The sequence below is a fragment of the Neolamprologus brichardi genome, chromosome 4 (genome assembly GCF_056152115.1).
Source record: "Neolamprologus brichardi isolate AB-2024 chromosome 4, ASM5615211v1, whole genome shotgun sequence".
In the NCBI taxonomy this organism is placed as follows: Eukaryota; Metazoa; Chordata; class Actinopteri; order Cichliformes; family Cichlidae; genus Neolamprologus; species Neolamprologus brichardi.
The window spans coordinates 18,764,508-18,784,214 of record NC_142107.1 but is presented as its reverse complement, the minus strand read 5'-3'; the positions used below and the strand labels follow the sequence as shown (position 1 = coordinate 18,784,214).

The 19,707-nt window shown below is 40.0% G+C and overlaps 1 protein-coding gene and 1 non-coding gene across 4 annotated transcripts in view; one reads left to right on the top strand and one right to left on the bottom strand.

The window, feature by feature from the left end:
• Window positions 1-308: 308 nt before the first annotated feature.
• gjc1 (gap junction protein gamma 1) overlaps window positions 309-19,707 on the bottom strand; it is a 44,555-nt gene continuing 25,156 nt past the window's right edge. The window contains exons 1-2 of one of the 3 annotated variants that reach the window (XM_006798295.3): window positions 18,301-18,474; window positions 309-3,568 (exon numbers count right to left, since the gene is read on the bottom strand). In XM_006798295.3, the coding sequence (XP_006798358.1) occupies window positions 2,057-3,514 (1,458 nt within the window). In that variant the 5' untranslated portion in view covers window positions 3,515-3,568; window positions 18,301-18,474 and the 3' untranslated portion in view covers window positions 309-2,056. Of the gene's footprint in view, window positions 3,569-9,319; window positions 9,579-18,300; window positions 18,475-19,707 lie in introns of those variants that run through there. The other 2 variants (XM_006798293.3, XM_006798294.3) reach the window with 2 other exon arrangements.
• On the top strand, window positions 15,153-15,224 carry trnac-gca (transfer RNA cysteine (anticodon GCA)). Its single transcript has one exon. It is a non-coding gene; the product is annotated as a tRNA-Cys (tRNA).

Below are 19,707 nucleotides of genomic sequence, written 5' to 3'. Positions count from 1 at the left end.
GGGTCGCTTCAGACAAGCCAATCACTGCTTTGGGTAAGGCGGGTTGGATTGCTTCGGGTGACTTATGTCTGTCTAATGATGGCTGGGCTTGATGAATAGACATGTGGAGCCCAGTGGTGAACAATCCAAAAAGGTTTTTCAAGCACTCTGCTGCACTGTATTCCATATTTAGAAAGCTATGTGTTCAGCCACTGCTTCACGAGTGATGCTTTGTTTAACTCATTTAATGTTTACTGAGAGAATTGTAGACTTTTAACATGAAATGTATTAAATCAACTTTATTTACTTTCTTTTTTAATGGTTTTTCCTCCTGCCTTCATACAGCTTGTTTGGGAAGCTACTGGGGAGCTCGAATTATTTGAATTACTTGGCACTTGGATTCAATGACCCACAACGGTGTTCATCAGATCTCAGACCAGTGTTGAAAAAGGAGTGACACTGTTTATTAAAATACAGCCCAGAGGTTTTTTTTTTTTTTTACATACATTAAATACTGATACGGCAACATACAAGGAAAAGACTTTTTTTCTTTACTTCTTTAAGTCACTGTAGTTAACATATTATAAAAATATACTATGTACTATTTAACATTTTTTTTTACAATTAGAAGGCAATTTAAATCACAATAAACATAAATATTCATACAGCTAATTCATTTTCAAAAGATCGTGTTTTTTGTTTATTTATTTTACAAAACAAAACAAAACTTTATTGAAAAACAGAGTGTTTTCATATAAAACACTGTCTGGAACATAACATTTGACTCCATTTTGAAGTTTTATCATTTTAAATCCCATATGAAAAAATGCAAGACATACTGTTGTACAAAAAAAGAAGGAAAAACAAAAAGAAAAATGACTTTTACAAAAGGGTTGGTCTCACATAGGCATATTTCCACAAGTGGAGTAGCATGGCCACAGTATTCCAAAGCTACAAACAACCAGGCTTCGTGGCAGCCTAGCATAAAATCTTGGCACTGACAACTTGCATCACACAAACAGTGTTTGGTCTCACTGTGTTATAGTAATGGCTTTAAACCTTTTCCATTACAATGTTGTAATATTGCAGCCTTGTGCATCTAACACTGGACTTGTAGCACTGGGAAGACATAAGTGACACAAGTATTGTCAATAGAAAAGGAACATTACAGCTGGTTAAGGTGTTGCTGGATGCAGGTAGCATTGGCAACTGGTATCTTCTCCCCAGTATCAAGCCCCGTTGATGACACCACCAGGGGGCAGCCAAACACAAGGCAGATAGAGGAACGATGGTACTGAGCCATGAAAAGCCATAAGGAGAAAATGAGATATTTAAGAATAAACTATAAAATCTGGATCGCTTCTGCACCTTATTATTTATTTTTTTCACAGATAATTTCAGATGTAGACTGGATAAAAATCCACCAGCTGTACTCATAGGTTTCTGTAGCAGCTGGTGTACTACTGTTATCAAAAAATACACAACAAACATTTACAAACACACGGTCAAATGCAAAGTCACAGCAATATAACACTATTAATGAAGCAGACATGGAACATGAGTGACAGGACACAACCTTTCAGGAAGGTGATCTTCTCACTGCACTATAAAGCCAATCCTTTGGGCGGCACCATGGAATCATGCATCATTTTATTGCATTTACATTGTGATCATCGACAATTTGGAATCAGTCTAATTTTGCAAGAGAACACATTATGATCCTGGGATTCTCCTGAAAGGGTGAACGGGAAGAAAACAGGTCAATAATCTGCTTTGGGGCTTGAGAAGAACGACACATGTAAACGACAGACTGTAGCCTAACATAGTTTGTGTTGGTGTGATGTTTCAAGTTAAACAGTGATTACCCAGACAAAACAATTTGTCAGCTGCAATATCACATGTTTTTTTTTCTCTCTTTTTTTTTCTTTACACACCATCATACGCAAACACGCATCTTCTCCAGCTTGCAGGATTCTGTAAGGCATAGTGGTATTTAAATATCCAAGAAACATTGCAACAGCTCATCATCCAGTCTCCAATATTTACATGTTTTCAATATGGGTCACTGTTTCTGGGGTTAAATCCATACAGAGGGCTTGCCCTCTCCTGATTTGCTGCTGCTACTGTTGCTGCTGCTTCCACCTCCACTGCTCCCGCCTTTCCCATGCTTAAATCTATGCTTGCGCTCTTTCTGAGGCTGGGGTTGTGGCTGAGGTTGGGCCTGGATAATGTTACTTTGGGGCTTGTCATCCTGGTTGTCCCCAAGCTGCTCCTCTGCCCGGTGCTGCTGACTGTAGGCCTGGATAGCTGCCTCCAGTTGCTCATGAGCTTGCTGGATCATGTCTTTGTTCAGGGCTACACGGGCCTCTCCTCCAGTGGGGAAATTGTCCTCATTGCTCCCAAACTGCTGCTGCTCCTCCTGGGCAATGTTAGCCCTGTTCTGTTTGCATGCCATCTTAGCGTTGCTAAGATCTGTGTAGGGCATCTGTTCTGGCTTCACAACAATGTTGTAACCAGGTGGAGCTGACGGGGTGTTCCACGAGAAGGGGTAGCCAACATAATCGGCAGCACCATCTCCTCCTACGCCTCCCTCAGAACCTGCCTCAGGACCTGCTGCCCCTACTGAGCCCTCCACACCCCCACTGGTACCCAACAGGCCCAGCTGGTACTCATCCTCCTGAGGTGGGCAGCGGCGACGGCGAAGAATGTCACAAATGGAACCAATGCCCAAATGGAGCATTTCCCAAACATTGAGTGTGAGGCAAAGGACAGTGACACCATACATGATGCGCAGGAAAATGGTCTTCTCTGTAGGCCTCGACACAAAGCAATCAACACTGTGTGGACAAGGTTTCCCTGAGCACACAAATATGGGCATCACACGGAAACCATACAGCAAATACTGGCCTGTAAGGAAACCAGCCTCCAACACCGTACGAGTCACCAGCTGCAAAACATAGACCCGCATTAGCCCTTCATCTCGGATTCGCTTACGCCCATCATGTCGGATTTTGGGCCTGGGTGTGGGCTGCAGTGGGTCCCGTGGCCTTTTTGGGGGCTCGATCTCCGGCACCTCATAGATCATTGGATCATCCTCCTGGTCTTCCTCGGTCTCCTCAATGCCTCGGTGCTGTCTTGCTCCAAAGCACATTTTCCTAGGTTTTCTGTGCGTGTAGCCCCCTCCTCCTGTCCTAACAGCAACAGATCCAGCTCCTCCTTTGGCTTCATCTAATCGTGCAATTCTGTTGACAGCATAGCCCATGTACATGAGAGAAGGCATTGCCACCAAGATAATCTGGAAGACCCAAAAGCGGACGTGAGACAGAGGGGCGAAGGCATCATAGCAGACATTCTCACAGCCTGGCTGGCCTGAGTTGCAAACAAACTTGCTCTGTTCGTCGTAGTAGATGGACTCTCCCCCGACGGCAGTAAGAACAATGCGGAAGACGATGAGCACGGTGAGCCACAGCTTCCCCACGAAGGTGGAGTGGTTGTGGATCTCCTCCAGCAGCCGCGTGAGGAAGCTCCAGCTCATGGTGTCGCTGGACAGTGGGGCAGACAGTGTCCCTCTCTCACCTGTTCACAGACTCTGGAGAAAGTAAAGAAAGAGAAAAAGCGTCAAGACAAGAGTGAAACAAGGAAGGTACAGCGAGCTGACAGTAAATGCCTCCACACGAGTATCACCAACATTTCAAAACACGATCAAAGCATTTACTCACTTTTGTCCAAATATTAATAAGACTTTAATTCGTGCAGAAATAGCATTAGCCCTGCAAGTTTAGCAGCAAGATGGTTAAGGGTGTGACATAATAATTGCCTTAATTAAAATGAATGTTCCCCTCTGATCTCACGGAGTCACTAAGTCCTTAATTTGATCTGTTGCTCTATACATTTCAAATGCAAGCCCACTGATTTTAGCTCAGTGCCACAGTGAGGTTGCTGTCAACTTTGGGCTTTTTAGAGAATTAGCAGACCAAACAGGGTGGAAAGAGGATCTCAGTATTAAAAAAAATACCATCAAACAGCACTGAGAAGGAGCTGAAATAATCCAAATAGGGAATTTGCTATCACCAAATACACACACACTTTATTTAACAGCCTATCTCTTTCAGAAGAAATAAATCCTCTTAGTGAGCCTTCTTCTGTATGAGGTGCAGTTTTCAGGATTGTATTAACTTCACTGGTTTGTTCTGGTTGGGAGGTAAATGGAATTGAACTCTACTCTGCTGCATGTGTGCATGTGCAGTTCAGGGATAGAGACATGTTGCCTATGTAGGTTAGGTCTGGGCTCCAGGCTGTCCGTCCTCACCAGCAGAACCAGCAGGTGGCCAGGCGCAAGCTACTGGAGCGGGATTTCAGACAGCAGACCCACATTATCTCAGGCAGTGGAGCTGAACCCAAACACTGCTGTCCCTGAGGGTGGCTTTGGGGGATGAGTGTGGCACCTCCACAGAACTTTCCCCCTTATGAAGGCACAGTAGCGCATGGCTTATTGTCAGCTTGACTGAGAGGAAAATCCAGGCATGAATACGAGATTAGTTTGGGCTTTAAAGGGCTTCCAGGGACGATATCCTTACCAAGCAGGTTGAGAGCTTAGTTCAAATGAGCTACATTAAGAGAGAAAATGTAGCTATAGCAGAGATGCATGAGCTCCCAGCCCTCTGCTTTGTGTCTCCAGTAGGAGTCAAGAGGGCGGGAATGTTTTGAAGAAGGCTTGTGATAAAACATGTCGTAAGTATCGATCATTCTGACCATATAAGGGCATGCCTGAGACACAGGAGGTAGATGACAGGAATCCTCTGTGTGAGTACGCTCCGGTGTGTGTATTACCAACACGTGAGTGCACAACAGCTCCTTCTGAGAGTCTTTTTGCAGTTAGAGTGAGCGTTGAAGTCCTTGAAAGAGCGCCAACTCCAAGAGTCTGTGAGCAACAAATATGAGTAAGCAGCACATGGCCGGAGCGGAGCAAGAGGTTGCCATAAGCACAAAGAGTCATAACAGTGTCCTTTCATCGTGGACCTCTGTCTGACTGTTCCTGCATTACATCACAGCATTTCTTTACATAATTCTTCTGCACAGTTGTCCTTTAGCTAATAATATCCAGTTCCACAGACAAAAAAGCAACCACAGAGATGAAAGTTTGATTAAATAAAGCTATTCTATCTATCTTACTCTATCTTTTCTCTCTGTCTACTTTCTGTACTTTTCTACTTCTTATTTTATGGTACTGGTATTTTCACATTGGACCTTTTGCTATATTTTTTACCTTTTCTCCCGTGACTTCTTCACCTAACAGGTACTGTTGATTTGGTGTGTTATTCACACAGTATTTTTGATATGCGGTCACTTTACAGCTCCTGGGAGTAATATGCATTATGGTCCAGCACTACTTTAACTTGTTCAGTCATGGAGCTGATTTATTTTGAATTTTACAGATCCCAGACACTTGAACTGCAAGCTTGCTTTATTTATTATTTAATTTACTGGCTTGTATTTGCAAATCTTTTTTCCCCGATATCTGATATGAGCTCTATTTGGTCTATTCTAATCACGTGGTTAAAGAAATTTAGCGAATGAAGCCCAAAACTGCACTTCCTTAATTGCCTCTAAAACAGAGTTAACTCCTACTGACTCAGGTGGTGAAATACCCAAATTCCAGAGCAGAGGTGAGTACATCTATATCAGAGCACAGACTGATATGTAAAACAATTTTGGTTTCTGCAGCTGTTTTTCTACTTTGCTATTTTATTCATCTGTTAAAAATTGCCTTACTGGTTAAGCATTATAGCTGATAAAGCAATGCTGCACCCTTTTATCCAAACGTACTGATAATACAGTTAACCCACCATAGTTTTCAATTATAGATACAAAAAAAGATTAAAAAAAGTTCTGTAGGTTTGTAAAACATGCATGACAACCCTTTTATGCATTTAGCTTGAGGCTTAGGTTAAAACAATCATTGAAAATCCACAAGTAATAGAGGAACTTCACTATGTCCTTTGATGGGCCCTTGTTCACCCGTGTTAAGTCCTTAGGTCATTTTTGCACCAGGAATTGAAAAGCTTCACCCTGACCAGGAGAGATGCTCTGATCCAGGCACACAGCTGCCTGTGTTTAATCCTCCTGCTACCTTAGTTGCATATAACCTGGCATTTTGCTTTCTCATCCAATTTACGTCTTCAGGAGCTAGTGGGGCAGTTAGGGGTAAGAAGCTGACTCCGTGCATTAAGTTACCGAGGTGAGTCAGCCTCCCGAATAGCACCGTGCAGACACAACAGGCAGACTTTCTGTCAAAAACTTTGATATGAAGAATGAACAGCAAATTGGTGGAAATCATGTCACACAAGAAAACGTCAAAAAGCACAGCAGACTCTTGTTCAAAAGTTAAAAATGGTAAGAGTCACAAGGAAATCCCCTCCAGTGTAAACACAGCAATTTTCAACTAATGAGCTTTGAAAGAGAATCACAGTCAGGATCAATGGCTCCACAGCCATCTGCGAAAAGGTCATGACTGTGTAATCACAGGTCAACAAACACAGATGTATCAGTCTCTCTTTGATATATCGGAGCCACGCTGAAGTACAAGGTCAGAAGTTAACACGATCACTTCTCGGGGGTTGAAAACTCCACATCACAGCCCTTACGTACTGAATCTAACAGACAGTTACAGTGAGCGTCACCGCAGGGATCCCCTCAGTCACTAACTCTTCTCCTGCAGGATCCACAGAGACTCATATTCAGATATAGTATGTAGACCGACAGACAAGCAGACACACTTACAAGTTCAAAGGCCCCTTCAGTTTAATGCCTGTGACTTGGCACACACTAACTTGGACTATTTTTGGAGCAAGTTGTGCATTTAAATATTGAACGCTGTACTTAAATTACATATATATCATGTTTTGCATAGGTTTATTTTATACTTTATGTACTACTTAGTCTGCTAATCATCCATTAGATCTCTCTTAGTGTTTTTAAAGTGATTGTAAAGAAAAAAAAAATCACTGTCAGCGTTTTATTCAGTCGACGATGATTTGGCTCCTGATCCTGCTGATCTGCTGTTGGACTGCTGCCTTTAAAACACTCCTCATTTGAACTTTTACTGCCTTCTGGGACCTATCTGTAGATGTTAGTGGCAGACAAAGTTTCTCTTTCTTTTCAGTATCTAACCAGAAACGTTATCACATTGATAATCACAGCATGTTAATGTAAAAGGTTAAATAATTTTTAACCTGTATTATATTTTGTTTTTGCAGCAGTTTTAGGTGAGCTGTGAAAACAATGCAACCTAAACTTTATATGTCCGCTTCCCTTTTTGTCCTCTGTATTTTATTTATATTTTATTTATATTACTTGTCTTCAACAAAGCCCCGTGTCAAGGTTTGGTTGCATTTAGTACTTACTAAATCCAACAAGACAAGTACAATACTAGTACTTAGTACTTATAGAGTTGAGCTGATGGGTTATCTTCTTTCACCAAATAAAAATCACATCTACAAAGTCATATAGTGAAAATAAACATTCAGCAATTATTTCTAAAGCAGAATATCGTGGCTGACAGGCAGGCAAACCAGCTAGAGAAAAAGAACTATTCCACTGGGAGAAGAGTTAATTGCGCTGCTTGCTTGTCAGAAAGTCACATTTTCAATTTTTATATTAACATGAATTTAATCAGCCGAGTTCCAGTGCTTGAGTTCCAAGCTGCCCGTGCTCTAAATGCTGTAGTGTGTTCAGAAATTTAATATGCTGTCCTTGGAAAGCTTAATCACAAAAAAGACATATTTCTTTCCAAAGAATGAACACTGCAGCTAATAATTAATTTGCGTTGCAATGGAAATTCAGGCACAGTGAAGTCAGTTGTGTATGTGTTGTAGCCTGTCATTAGTCTTTTCTGCTATTGCATTTTATATCATACCAAGAGAGTGACATGCCTTATTCCACAATTCACCAGAAATGCTGATTGTTCTGTTAACACTAAAAAGGAAGCCTCAGAGTTATCAGAGGAAAGACCGAGACTTCTGAGCATCTTCTAGAGTCAGAACTCCTCTGTCTGTCCTTGTGTGGGGGTCAGCACCGTAGTGCCCTCTCCCTCTGTTCTGCCAGTGGCATCTTCAGGCTTCACTGTTGCCCTTCACAGTCCCAACTTGTCCTACGCAGACGGCACAGATCAAACTAATCTGCTCACGCAGTAGCTGGCCAGACATCTGTCCATGATAACCCCCTGGATCGTCATATTTGGGTTTAATCGTGGCTGTTTTGTAGCAATAAGACTCGAACATAAAACCACCAAATTCAAGTCACAACAAGGTCATTAGCTTCTGCTTCTGCTTTGTGAATCTGCAGTTTGACTAAAAGATAACAACTATATCATGATATAATAATTACAATAAATGTTAATGTCTACAGCTTCAGTAGAGGACTGACAGCTGGCAAATGTGTGGATTAAGTAGAAAAGGGATTTTCTGTACTGTGTTTCAAATCATCCAAAAATCCAGCATAGCTAAAAAGGAAATTCTTACCAACATTTTCTGACTATCTTCTGTTTTTCCTGAGCAGTAAAATTCTCTCAAGTGATTAAAATCATGCACGTCAAGAGTAACTTAGCATTCGGTTCAATGACAAATGGTTTTGAACACTATAATTAACATCTGTTTTCAGATTCTATGCTTCATGTTTCTACACAGACACACACATACAAACAGACATCAAACTTACTTGCAGAGTGATCAATGTGGGCGGCCATGAAACACAAATAAACTATGAATTCCAAAGAGTTAAGCAGGCACTGCACCCCGATTTGGGCCTCTGGTTCATAAAACGTGCAGCAGAAAAGATAAAGGAATTCAAATCAATCTCAGTAGTGAGAGATAAAAACAGAAACTGCTGACAGTTTTTTTAAAAAATGGTCATGGACCCCGGCCTATAAGGAGATCTCAAAATGAGGAGCTCGTTGCTTAAATTAAGTCTTTTCCATTTTACATAAGAGAGGCGGGTTTTCAAGAAGCATGCCTCTCTGCGTTTGTGGCAAAAAAAAGAAAAAATCCCTCATTAATAGTTTCCGAAGGGAAGGAACACAACGGAAAACTAGTTCCATATGTTACAGGAAGAATCTCTGAGGCAGGAGCAGCCTCTCCACGTGCATCTGTGCCTTACGCTGTTAGAAATAGTAATTTAAGTTCTTCAGAAGATTACAAACAAGTTCAGGAAGTCATTCATCTGCTATCTCGTTTTGGAAACACTGGATCTTTGGTCAGGCAACCTGACATCATTTCAGATTAAAAAACAAATACTTGGAAATTTTATAAAAAACAACAGTAAAGTGATGAAGCAGCATACTCACTCTACTCCTTCTCTCCCGGATGCCAGGTACTGTGTCCTTTGTCTCTCCACATGAGGCCCGCTCATCTCTATCTCCTCGTCTCACTTATAGTCTCCTTTACAGGCTCTTAACCTCGCCTGACATCAAACAAACCTAACCTAAAATCAAAAGCGGCATTTCGACAACAAAAACCTCACAACAAAACACTCGGCTTTCTGGACGTTCTCTGAAGAGTCTCAGTGTGTGTGCTTAACCAAGTGTGAGTCCTTCCTGAAAGGGAGAGGAATGAGAGAGGCAGAGCATCTTGCCTCTCTCCCTGTGGTACTCACACAATGGTCCTCACTTACCCCCCTCATTCCCTCCAAACTGGGTCATGGTTGGGGGTGGGGTGTGTTTATATGTGTGGTGATGATGAGGAAGAGGTGGTGGTGGGGGGGTTAATACCCCTTGGAGGGGTAAAGGAGGGGGGGAGGTCTAGGACTGACAGACAGTCAAAACATAGGAGGGCTTTTGGAGGTGAATAATTCTCAACTCACTGATTTTGTGAGACCTCTAGCCACTGGAGAGAAGCAGGACATGAGGAGGATTTCAGCAAATCTAAAGGTAGGTTTGTAATTAGAGCTCTTTGTGCTTTTGCAGCATTGCTTAAGGGCCACAAGTTGTGCTGTCTGCTTTAAATGAACTGAGAAAAACAAAGCTGAATGTTGAAATGACTAATGTGTTTGTATATCTACAGGATATTTCATCTCTATATTGAAGGTTACAGTATGTGAAACCTCACTGCTACATGTGAGTTGATTGTAGGTTGCAGCTACAGCGGATGTCAACCCACCGTTTAATTCAGCTGTCAATACGAATCCATGTCTATTTAATCAGGAAGAGGCTGTAAAACTTTGTAAAAGGACACTAACACAAGTGGAAGAGTTAGTGAAGCTTACTTCTATGTGATGACAGCGATACTGAGATGAGCTGTTGAAGATATCCTGAACTTGTCTGTCAATAAGCGCTACTGCTTTTGCCACTGCTGTTAGCTGCTGGAGTTAGCTGCTGTTAGTTGTTGTTATTCAAACTTTCTTTGAAGTGGGTCTGACATTGTTGCACTCGGACACATGGTAAATAAACTCTCATATGTTGTGAGGATGTAATTCAACTCTTCATCAGGGGGAAATTATTATTTTGGTTAGTACAATAATGTGTAACAGCTTAACCAGCTGTTGTTGTTTAGCCAGTTCACTGTCAGCTGTTCATGACATGGGAGGTTTGGATGTCCAATCTCATATAATTAGTAACTGTGACAGTGCTGACTATACCCTTAAGCCATAAGTACTACTTGCTGCTACAGCTACTAAAACAGGCTTTACATGTTTATTCTATGTGACCTTTCAGAACAAAGGCAAAGGAGAGGCAAAAGAGGTAAGCATGTCTCACACTTACATTAATTCCCTCTTCTACAGACTTATAACATGCTTCATTTGCTCCATATTTAGAAGAAGGAGAAGGAGAAGACGAAAAAGAAGAAAACAGAAGTAACGCTCTGTTTATATAGCACCATAAAAACTCAGTGTTAAATGCTGCAGATTTTACCAGGACAGAAGAAAAGAGAAGAAAACACAACACTTACTAAACTATGAATATAATCAATAATGAAAAAAATAAATAAATAAAGACAACAATCAAAACAATAATTTTACATGAACTTGTTTTTTTGTTTCTTTGTGGGTTTTTTTGTTTGTTCGATTTTTTTCCCCCCAGCATAAACTAACCCATAGACATGGACAACTGATCGTATTGTAGACGCACACTAAACGATTCATTATATTCACTATATGTTGCTGGCACCAGTTAGGACCCCCTTTTGTCTTCAAAACTGGCCTAATGTTGAAATAAAACGTGATGCAGATCGTTCCGATATGTCGGCTGCACATCCACGATGCAAATCTCTTATTCCATGATATTCCACAGTGCTGGATGGAGATCTTGTGACTGTGTGGGTCATTTGATCACAATAAACTCATTGTTATGTTCACAGGATGGACATGATCAGCAATAACATTCAGGTAGGCTGTGCTATTTAAACAATACTCAATTGAGTATGTATACTATACAATACTCAAGCAATACTTTGATTGTCAGTAGTGTTTATTTGAGTTACTGTTGCCTTCCTAGTAAGACACTTAATCACATCTCCTCCTAATTCTGATGCTTGGTTTGAACTTCAGCAGGTTTTGACTATGTCTACAACATATGATCAGCTGATTGGATATTTGCATTAACAAGAAGATAAAGAGTGTCTAATGAAGTGGGTACACTAAATGAAGTTCCTAGTGTTCCCACATTCAGGCTTTTCACTTCACTTGTGTTGACTTTTCAGACCCAAAGGTTTAGTCAGTTATTGCCAGTGGATAACTACACACACACTCACACCATCCCTTCCCAACATCATATGGGCAACAATGAAAGAACACAGTGTGACCCACACCCATTTTCACACCTTGGCTCAGGCGATTAGAGGATCATCAGGGGATCCTTTTGTCCCTCTGTGGGGGGAAACTCCCACTAGGTTTAAATCTGGGACTCCCCACCATTTGACCTTAGAACTGAAGAAGCTTCTCGGATGAGAGGTGAAACATCTTCAAGCAACTTAAAGAAGTCCAGACGCTTTCCTTTGCAAGCTCTTTGACAACACAGTGTACTCTCGATTGAAGGTTGGGAAACAAAACATGAACATTTATTGCAAACGTTTATGGACTTTAGTCGGTGCTTTCAGAAGCACGAAGACTCAATCATAATCCTCCATCTCTTCCAGCGTCCACATGCCCTCCTCACTCCTTCCATCTTCCCCCTCCCCTCGCTTCCTCATGAGTCATAATCATGCACGCTACGAACAATAAAAGATGTTCGTCTGATATTGTCCAAATCCACTCACCAGTGGTGGTTGCTCAAATTAGGACTGCACGCTATCGCAGCCTCTTTTCTTATCGCTCTCCTTTGAGCGGACCAATTCCTATTGCCGAATTTCACAGATCATATGCTGAGAAAGCACAGAGTATAATTCTTCTTTAAATTCATATCATGTCGCTCAAAATCCACAGCTTTGGTTAAAAATGTTTTTTTTGCCAAGTTTCCTTTCTATGTGTGAGTCTTTTTTAATGTTGGCAGTAACCCTGGCAACATTCTTTCTTTTGATGTCAATTCATTTGAGTTGTTTTTAATGATGGTGCTGATGCTGAAGTTCAGAGTAATGATGGGAATGAACACCCAAATCCTTAACTGGAGCTAAGTCAAATTTGTGATAGTTTTTTAAGCACGCTTATCGTGATTTACAGCTACTTCTAATCAAACTATGTGACAAGCTTTAGCATTCAAGTAATACACAGTAAGTCATTCTGTGAAAGACCATCTGTGTTTGTGTGATTACACAGACATTGAGGGGGAGAGATGGTTTTATTCTTTTCTCTGCTGACATGAAATGGACATACTCCATGTTACTGTCAGTGCTAGTTTGCCACACAGAGGGGTTTAGCTGTGGGTTACAGCATAGGACTGCAGCTCAACATGTCCCCAGTTCAACTCTGGTTGCCCCCTGTGAAGGCCACAAACTTTGACTGTCTTTAACTGCTTCCCTTGTCCACAGTTTTAATTTCAGTATTTACTTAAATAGCACCACATTGACAACAACGTCTCTCAGCATGACACATTATACTGTAAGGTGAGTACACAAATCAAATCAAGAGATCCTTAATGCAATTCCATTTGCACCCTATGTGAAACACACTATACAATTACTCAAATAAGAGTAAACTAAAACCAGAATTTGTTAACACCAATAGCATGTGCAAAAACCATCCATAATAGCATGCCTTTTTTTTTTAACTGCAAACATCTGTGTCACACATGCATATGCTTGCATATATATGCAGTAGTCATGCGTGCTGCTAGATAACATGCAGATCTTGTCATACTGCAAAGGAAAAGCCTTTCATTTTCCATACAGCACCAAAGCAAACAATCAACAGTTTCACTGCTTAACATTTGAGGCAAGTCATCAACACTGGGTTCTTCTAAGTCTTCTGTGTGCATTTTATATTCTGAGCGCATATGAGCAGCCTTCAAAAAATGTGTATATATGAGCAAGTCATAACACAGGCTGCTCATAGATGGATTGAGGAGATTGGGACCGCTTAGCACCCATAATCCCTCACTCGACTTGCATAAACCAAACTAATTTGGCTCATTTTACTGTGTATCGTCCATGTAAACAGTGAAGCACTTAAAGAAGAGGCTTAAGTGACAAAGTTGTCATTTGGCTTCTTGTCGGTATTTTCGCAACATACTTCCACCCGGGCCATTAAAGAAATCTCTTTCAGAGCCGTAGAATGATGAGTAGCTATTAATATGCATGAAGCCCAAGACAGCCGAGTCATCTTAAAATATGGGTTTCATCAAAAAAGTTTAGCTTTATGAAAAAATTGTACAAGATGTGTGGAGTGTTTTGGACTCATTTGCATGTGCAGTGTGGAATTTCCAAGTTTAAACAAGAAAGTTAAATTTGATCGATGACTTCCTGATGGTAAACTTTCTCAAGACTGTCGTAATTTTGCCAAATTAAAGTACCACAATTTTTCAAATGCCAGCCATCAAGTTAAGCTCTTCAATGGTGGGTTGAACACCTCACAGAGTGGAGGCGAAGCTGCTGTAAACATATGAATCAACAAACATAAATTTGAGAGGATACACTGACACACAGATGTTTAAACAAGAGGGAAACGTTTAAGGAGATCATCCTCAAAGAAATTTTGAGAGTTTGACATTTCATTTAATTAACAAAGTTATTTTTTTCCACATTAATGCCGTTTCCACATCAATTAGTAGTGGAAATGTCTTCATTTATGTAAACAAACAAACAAACAAAAAATACCAAACAAGGAATAAATTGTAATTTTTTTCCTGACGTTCTAATACAAAGAGGAGAGGCTGGTCTGACTGCTTGTGTGTGCTTCAGTGATCGAGTTTCTATGAGTTTCTAATTTATGTTTAGATTTTTAGAATAAAATGCAAATGGGGAACCTTAAAATTCCCTAAATTCTAATCTTATGCATTGTCAATAAATGTGGCGGGATCTTATTTTCTCTGTTTTACTACATTAGTCTCACGTGTAGGTAAGGAAAATTGTGAAAAGATAGGGATACTTAAAGATATTTAATCTTTGATATCTTATATATATTTAATTTTACTTTTAAAGGCCATGTATCTAATGGGGCCAGCATGTAGAAAGAAACTCAGAAGCAAGTATCATTTTTAATGTTTGGGTTGGCTTAGCAGTTTGTACCAGAAAGCATTTTGCATGTCTTGTGCAGAAGGTGGTATAAAACAAAATATTTCCCTTTAGATTTAATGGTTTGTTGTTCAAATCTCAGCATCTCCAGTGACTCTACACTTCACTTCATTCAATCTATTTCTACGATAAATACCAAACCAGCCCCTCTTCTTATAGGGTTACTTGCTGCCTCCTGTGTCCATTCTAGTGCTATTACAGAGTTTCTTCACCTGATTAACATTAATCAGGGAGCAAGAAACATTCTTGTGGTCTGAGTAGTTTATACTGCTCCAGTTTAACTTTAGCTACCACTTTCGTCTCCCTTCACGGGGATTAATAGGTTTTATATTCACAACCAAAGTTTAAGTGGATGCAACCATCCCACTGAACCAGTCAGGAAGTACAGCAGGTCAGTGGGTTCATTACATGGATGTAAACAACTTTTATTTGTTTACAAATGAAGAACATGTAAAAGCCCGTCATTTGTTTGATCTACATTTGCCTTTATATACAGGTCATTTCCTGGGCTAACACCAAGGGGGTATAGCTCAGTGGTAGAGCAATTGACTGCAGCTCAAGAGGTCCCCAGTTCAAATCTGGGTGCCCCCTTTTTGCACTACAGTGGTAGTAAGAAAAAATGGTAACAATATCACACAATCCGAAAGCTGCAAAGTAAATGATGACGTAGCATATGTTATTGTAATTACGTTTGGCAATGCATATACTGTATGGCACATCTGCAGTGCAAAGGGTAGAGTTATGACTAGCAGAACAGATCATTTGTATTTTAAAAAAAATCCCATATTAATTAAAATCATGGGTGCTTATAGAAGCTGCAGTATTCCTTTAAGAATCCTTTATCACTAGTCAATCAATGCTGCCTTTGTAGTGAAAAATCATTTCCCTTATCATAGGAAGAACTCTTTTTTTTTTTTTTTTAGATTTGTAGGAAATGAGCTGGATACATAGGCAGCCACCACTATAGAAACATTAAATACATCAGAGAGAGCAAAAGGAAATTTAATTTTTTACATTATTCATGGATTGAACTATATGTGAACCCTACATTAGGGGGAACAGCACAAAGATAAAGCGTCAGAGTATGGATCAAAATGCCCTTTTCTAACTATGACATTATCACACATAATGTGACATTATCACGCATGAATGTTTAAACACAAGTTTGAAAAAAGGGGAGGGGGGGTCACTCAGCTGGGCTTCATCAGTTTTGTCTGAAAATGCTTGATCATTATAGTCATCTGTTTAATTTGATCATCTGCAAAATCTATTTCCTCTGTGAAAAACCCATCTAGTGAATAAATGAAATTAGAACAGAAAACCGCAGATTTTAAGAAGCTGATAGGCTCCAGTTTGGCACCTGTGGCTGAGTTGTTATACAATCTCCTGTCCTTTATAACAATGCCAGTAGTTCTCGCTCTGCGACAATAATTTCCCCTGCTTGTTTCATTCAGGGCATTCCAGCCTCTCTACAGGAGGTAATATTGAATGAACCTCAGTCTACCGTAAGCAGCGCTCCTGGACTTATGGGCATATAAAGTAAACACAGGGGGCACTCAGATTTGTCTTTGTATGTATTTTTCCAGGCAACTACTGGAGCCTAAGAATAATGCCATAAATGAATGCACACTCTAAATAGCATTAAACACTAATGAACTGACCAGCCTGCTATATAATCCAGAGTACAGAATGCCCATGTCCAAAAAAAGAAATAAATTAATTATTGTTCATACTGTATCTCTCAAGCTAAAAAAAAAAAAAATAGTGTCAGGTATTCTTTTAAAGATCATTATATAAATTACATTCATATTCAGGTGTCTTCTGATCCTTTTATTGGCTATTATAGAGCATGTTGTATATGAGTTCTCTGTAAGGTTCATGTATCTTCATCTCATGTGTGGAAATGTTTAAAAGCCTTTTTTCCTCCACGATAAAAAGCAAAAATCCCAGGAAATAATAAACTGTTGTTGATTTTTATCGGTGCAATGGAGCAAATTAATTAATAGAGGGAGGATGGATGCTATAAGCGCAGGTTCATTATCATACACAAACATGCAGAGACTCACGAGTGAACAAACACATTTGGGCTGTTAAATATTTGCAGTTCAGAGAGAGGCTGCCTCCTTGACTCGAGCTTTGTGGATACAGTTCATTATCAAACAGAGCTGAATTCACAGATAAAGCACGTACAAATCATGAGGGAGTAGAGCTCAGTGGTGGAACATTTATCTGTAGATCAACAGGTTCCCATTTTGCCTCTTCGATTGCTGTATGTAAACAGGAATCTTTGCACATGTGATAAAGCTCTGCTGCATGTCAGAGGCAACACGGTGGCAGACAATAGAAAAGCTTTCCGCTCTGCATTTTGTTGCTGCTCGTTTCTTTTCATATATCTTCTCTTAGCAGAATTCAACCATAAAAACCCTGCATTTAAACATCTTAAAATAAACGTATTTTATCGTATAATGCTATCATCACACAGTTATAGCCGTGTGGATAATAAGGCTTTAGATGGGCATGCATTTATCTACTCTAAATGCATTAGTTATAAAGCAAGCTAATGCCAGTGACAGTGAACAAGATTTTGCAAACCAGTGACAGTATTTTGGAATTATTTTAGAAGAGATAATCTATGCTGCAAGTGGCGTAGAAAAGAGACAAAAAGTGCAGAAATTCATATTTGCTGTTTGACTCTCATATAGCTGCAGCCATTAGTTGGAGTAAAACAGACAACTGCTTTGTTTTGAGATAGTAAATTCTTAAAAGGTTTAGGTTGTGTGTTCTTATCACACGTACATCACTGAGCCACACTTCATCTCATGAATTGCCATAAAAAGCCTCATTTAACTCATCGGCCGCAGATTAGATTAACATCTGTAATTAGTGTTGAGGAGACGAGTTAACCTGGGGTGAATGGATACTTCAGCATGCGTATGTTATCATACATAATCATGCAGAGCAAGTCCCCAAAACACCCACGCACACGAAAACACACTGCCATCATCTCCTCAGGCTCACCTGCAAATATAGAGACCTGTCAGAGAAGGACTGAGGAAGAGGAGCAGGGCAGATGGAGCTGAGGAAGAATCTGTGGGTCTGTATTATTGAATCAAAGGTGTGTAAAATATTCACTTAATGAGAATAAAATGTGTGGTTAATTTGAAATAATGTCTCCAGTAACAACAAAATGTGTTCCTATGGAAAAAGCAGATTGGCTATTGGCTGTGTCTGTGTATATACTGTATGTGTGTGTCTGTATGCATATGTGAGGCTGACTCACAATTATTATTTCTTGTTGTGTCTTCAGGCATGGATGTATTCAGTGTGCGTGTTTGCCTGTGTGTGCGCATGCGGAGCACCTTACCCACTGGTGACAGGTTTTAAGGGCAGACAAAGTGTGTGCGTGTGTGTGTGTGTGTGTGTGTGTGAGTGTATTTTCCTGCAAAGTACTGTATGTCATTTATTCCTATTCACATTATTCACATTCTCCAGGGAAGTGGCTAGTCCTTCATTACAGTGCGCTCACTTGTTTGACGGTTCTGCTCCTGAGGCGATTGCTGCTGCTAAATATCACACACCTGGATGCACAGTGTGTGCTTTTCCCTCTCATCCCAAAAAACCTGCTATCATGCTTTTAGTGTCTAAAAAAATCATACAAGAGTTTCACCTTGATGAGCCTTCTTTAGAGGGGCCATACAGCACATGTAGGATTACAGATGACTTCTTTTACAGCAGCGTATCTTTAATACCGCAGGAGCTGAAAAGCTGGGCAGAGGGAAGATAGATAAAGGAAGAGAACATTTCTTTAAATATGATACCACATAGAAGTGCATTATAAATACCACACCACTGGTTCCCAAACTATTGCTGCAAAATAGGAATTTCATTAGCGGGACGGCAAAAACATGCTGCACATTAATGCAAATGGTAATATGTGTGCATGTATTTTTATGGCTTTATGTGACACAAAAGAGTCACAGCTTCCAAGTGGAGTAGGACTACCTCTAATAAATGCTAACAAGAAATTTGTACTTCTGCATTAAATACGCAATATAGGTATACTGTGACCGTAAAGCCTTCTGAAAGCCAGAACCTACACAGTAATCTGACACTTCAGATACACCAAGGAAAGCCACGGGCAGTTTTTTTCTTTGTGCCATGGTATGTTAAATACATTATATATACTTAATTGTTAGTGCTGAAATTCCAATTAACAGGCAATTTAATGGTTCAGCTCCCATTAGACTGGTGAATTGTCTGGAGTCAAGTATGCCGGGCTTTTTGCTTAATATATTACCCAACAGGCTACTTTAAAAAAGAAAAAGGTCCTGCCTGGAACATATCTTAGTAGTAAATATACAGATACAGTGGGGGAACTTTAAGATAAGATAAAAATAAACTTTATTGTCCCATGGGGAAACTGGTCTTTGACAAGGAGTTCTAAACATAGTTGTGTTCACATAATAAGCAATATAAATAGACTAATATGCAAAATCTCAAAGATAACCATGCAGAATCTTTGTTGACTTTCCTTCCTGGTTTTAATAAATTAAACTGGTCCCTCTTTTTCAGGCCCACTGGTGAAAATTCTTAAGACTCCTGTGTTTAACTTCTTCATACTTTCCCCGTAGTATGCAGTACTGTAGAAAAGCCATGAATCAGCCATCTTTTCCTTATTATATCTTTATTTTGCATCCAAGAAGCCAGACTTTTTTTTTTTAAGTGGTGTGAGCAATAGTTCTCCAATCTTTCTGAAGGTCTTTCAAAGTTGTTCTCTGGACATTGGCTGATTGATGTCTTGTTTACAGTCCACTCCTTGTACCTAGCCAATTTTGTACCTACCCCATACAGTATATACACAGAACGGCATGTAGTGTGGGTCTAAAAGATAGGAAGAAACTGTACGGTGGATGACAAAAGAAGAAGTGGCAAGCCTAAAAAAAAAAAAAAAAACTGTCGAAAAAACATGTATGAGAGTGATGCCCTTAAGAAAGGAAAAAATTCATCTATGACCAGACAAAAAGAAAGAAAGAAAGAAAGAAAGAAAGAAAGAAAGAAAGAAAGAAAGAAAGAA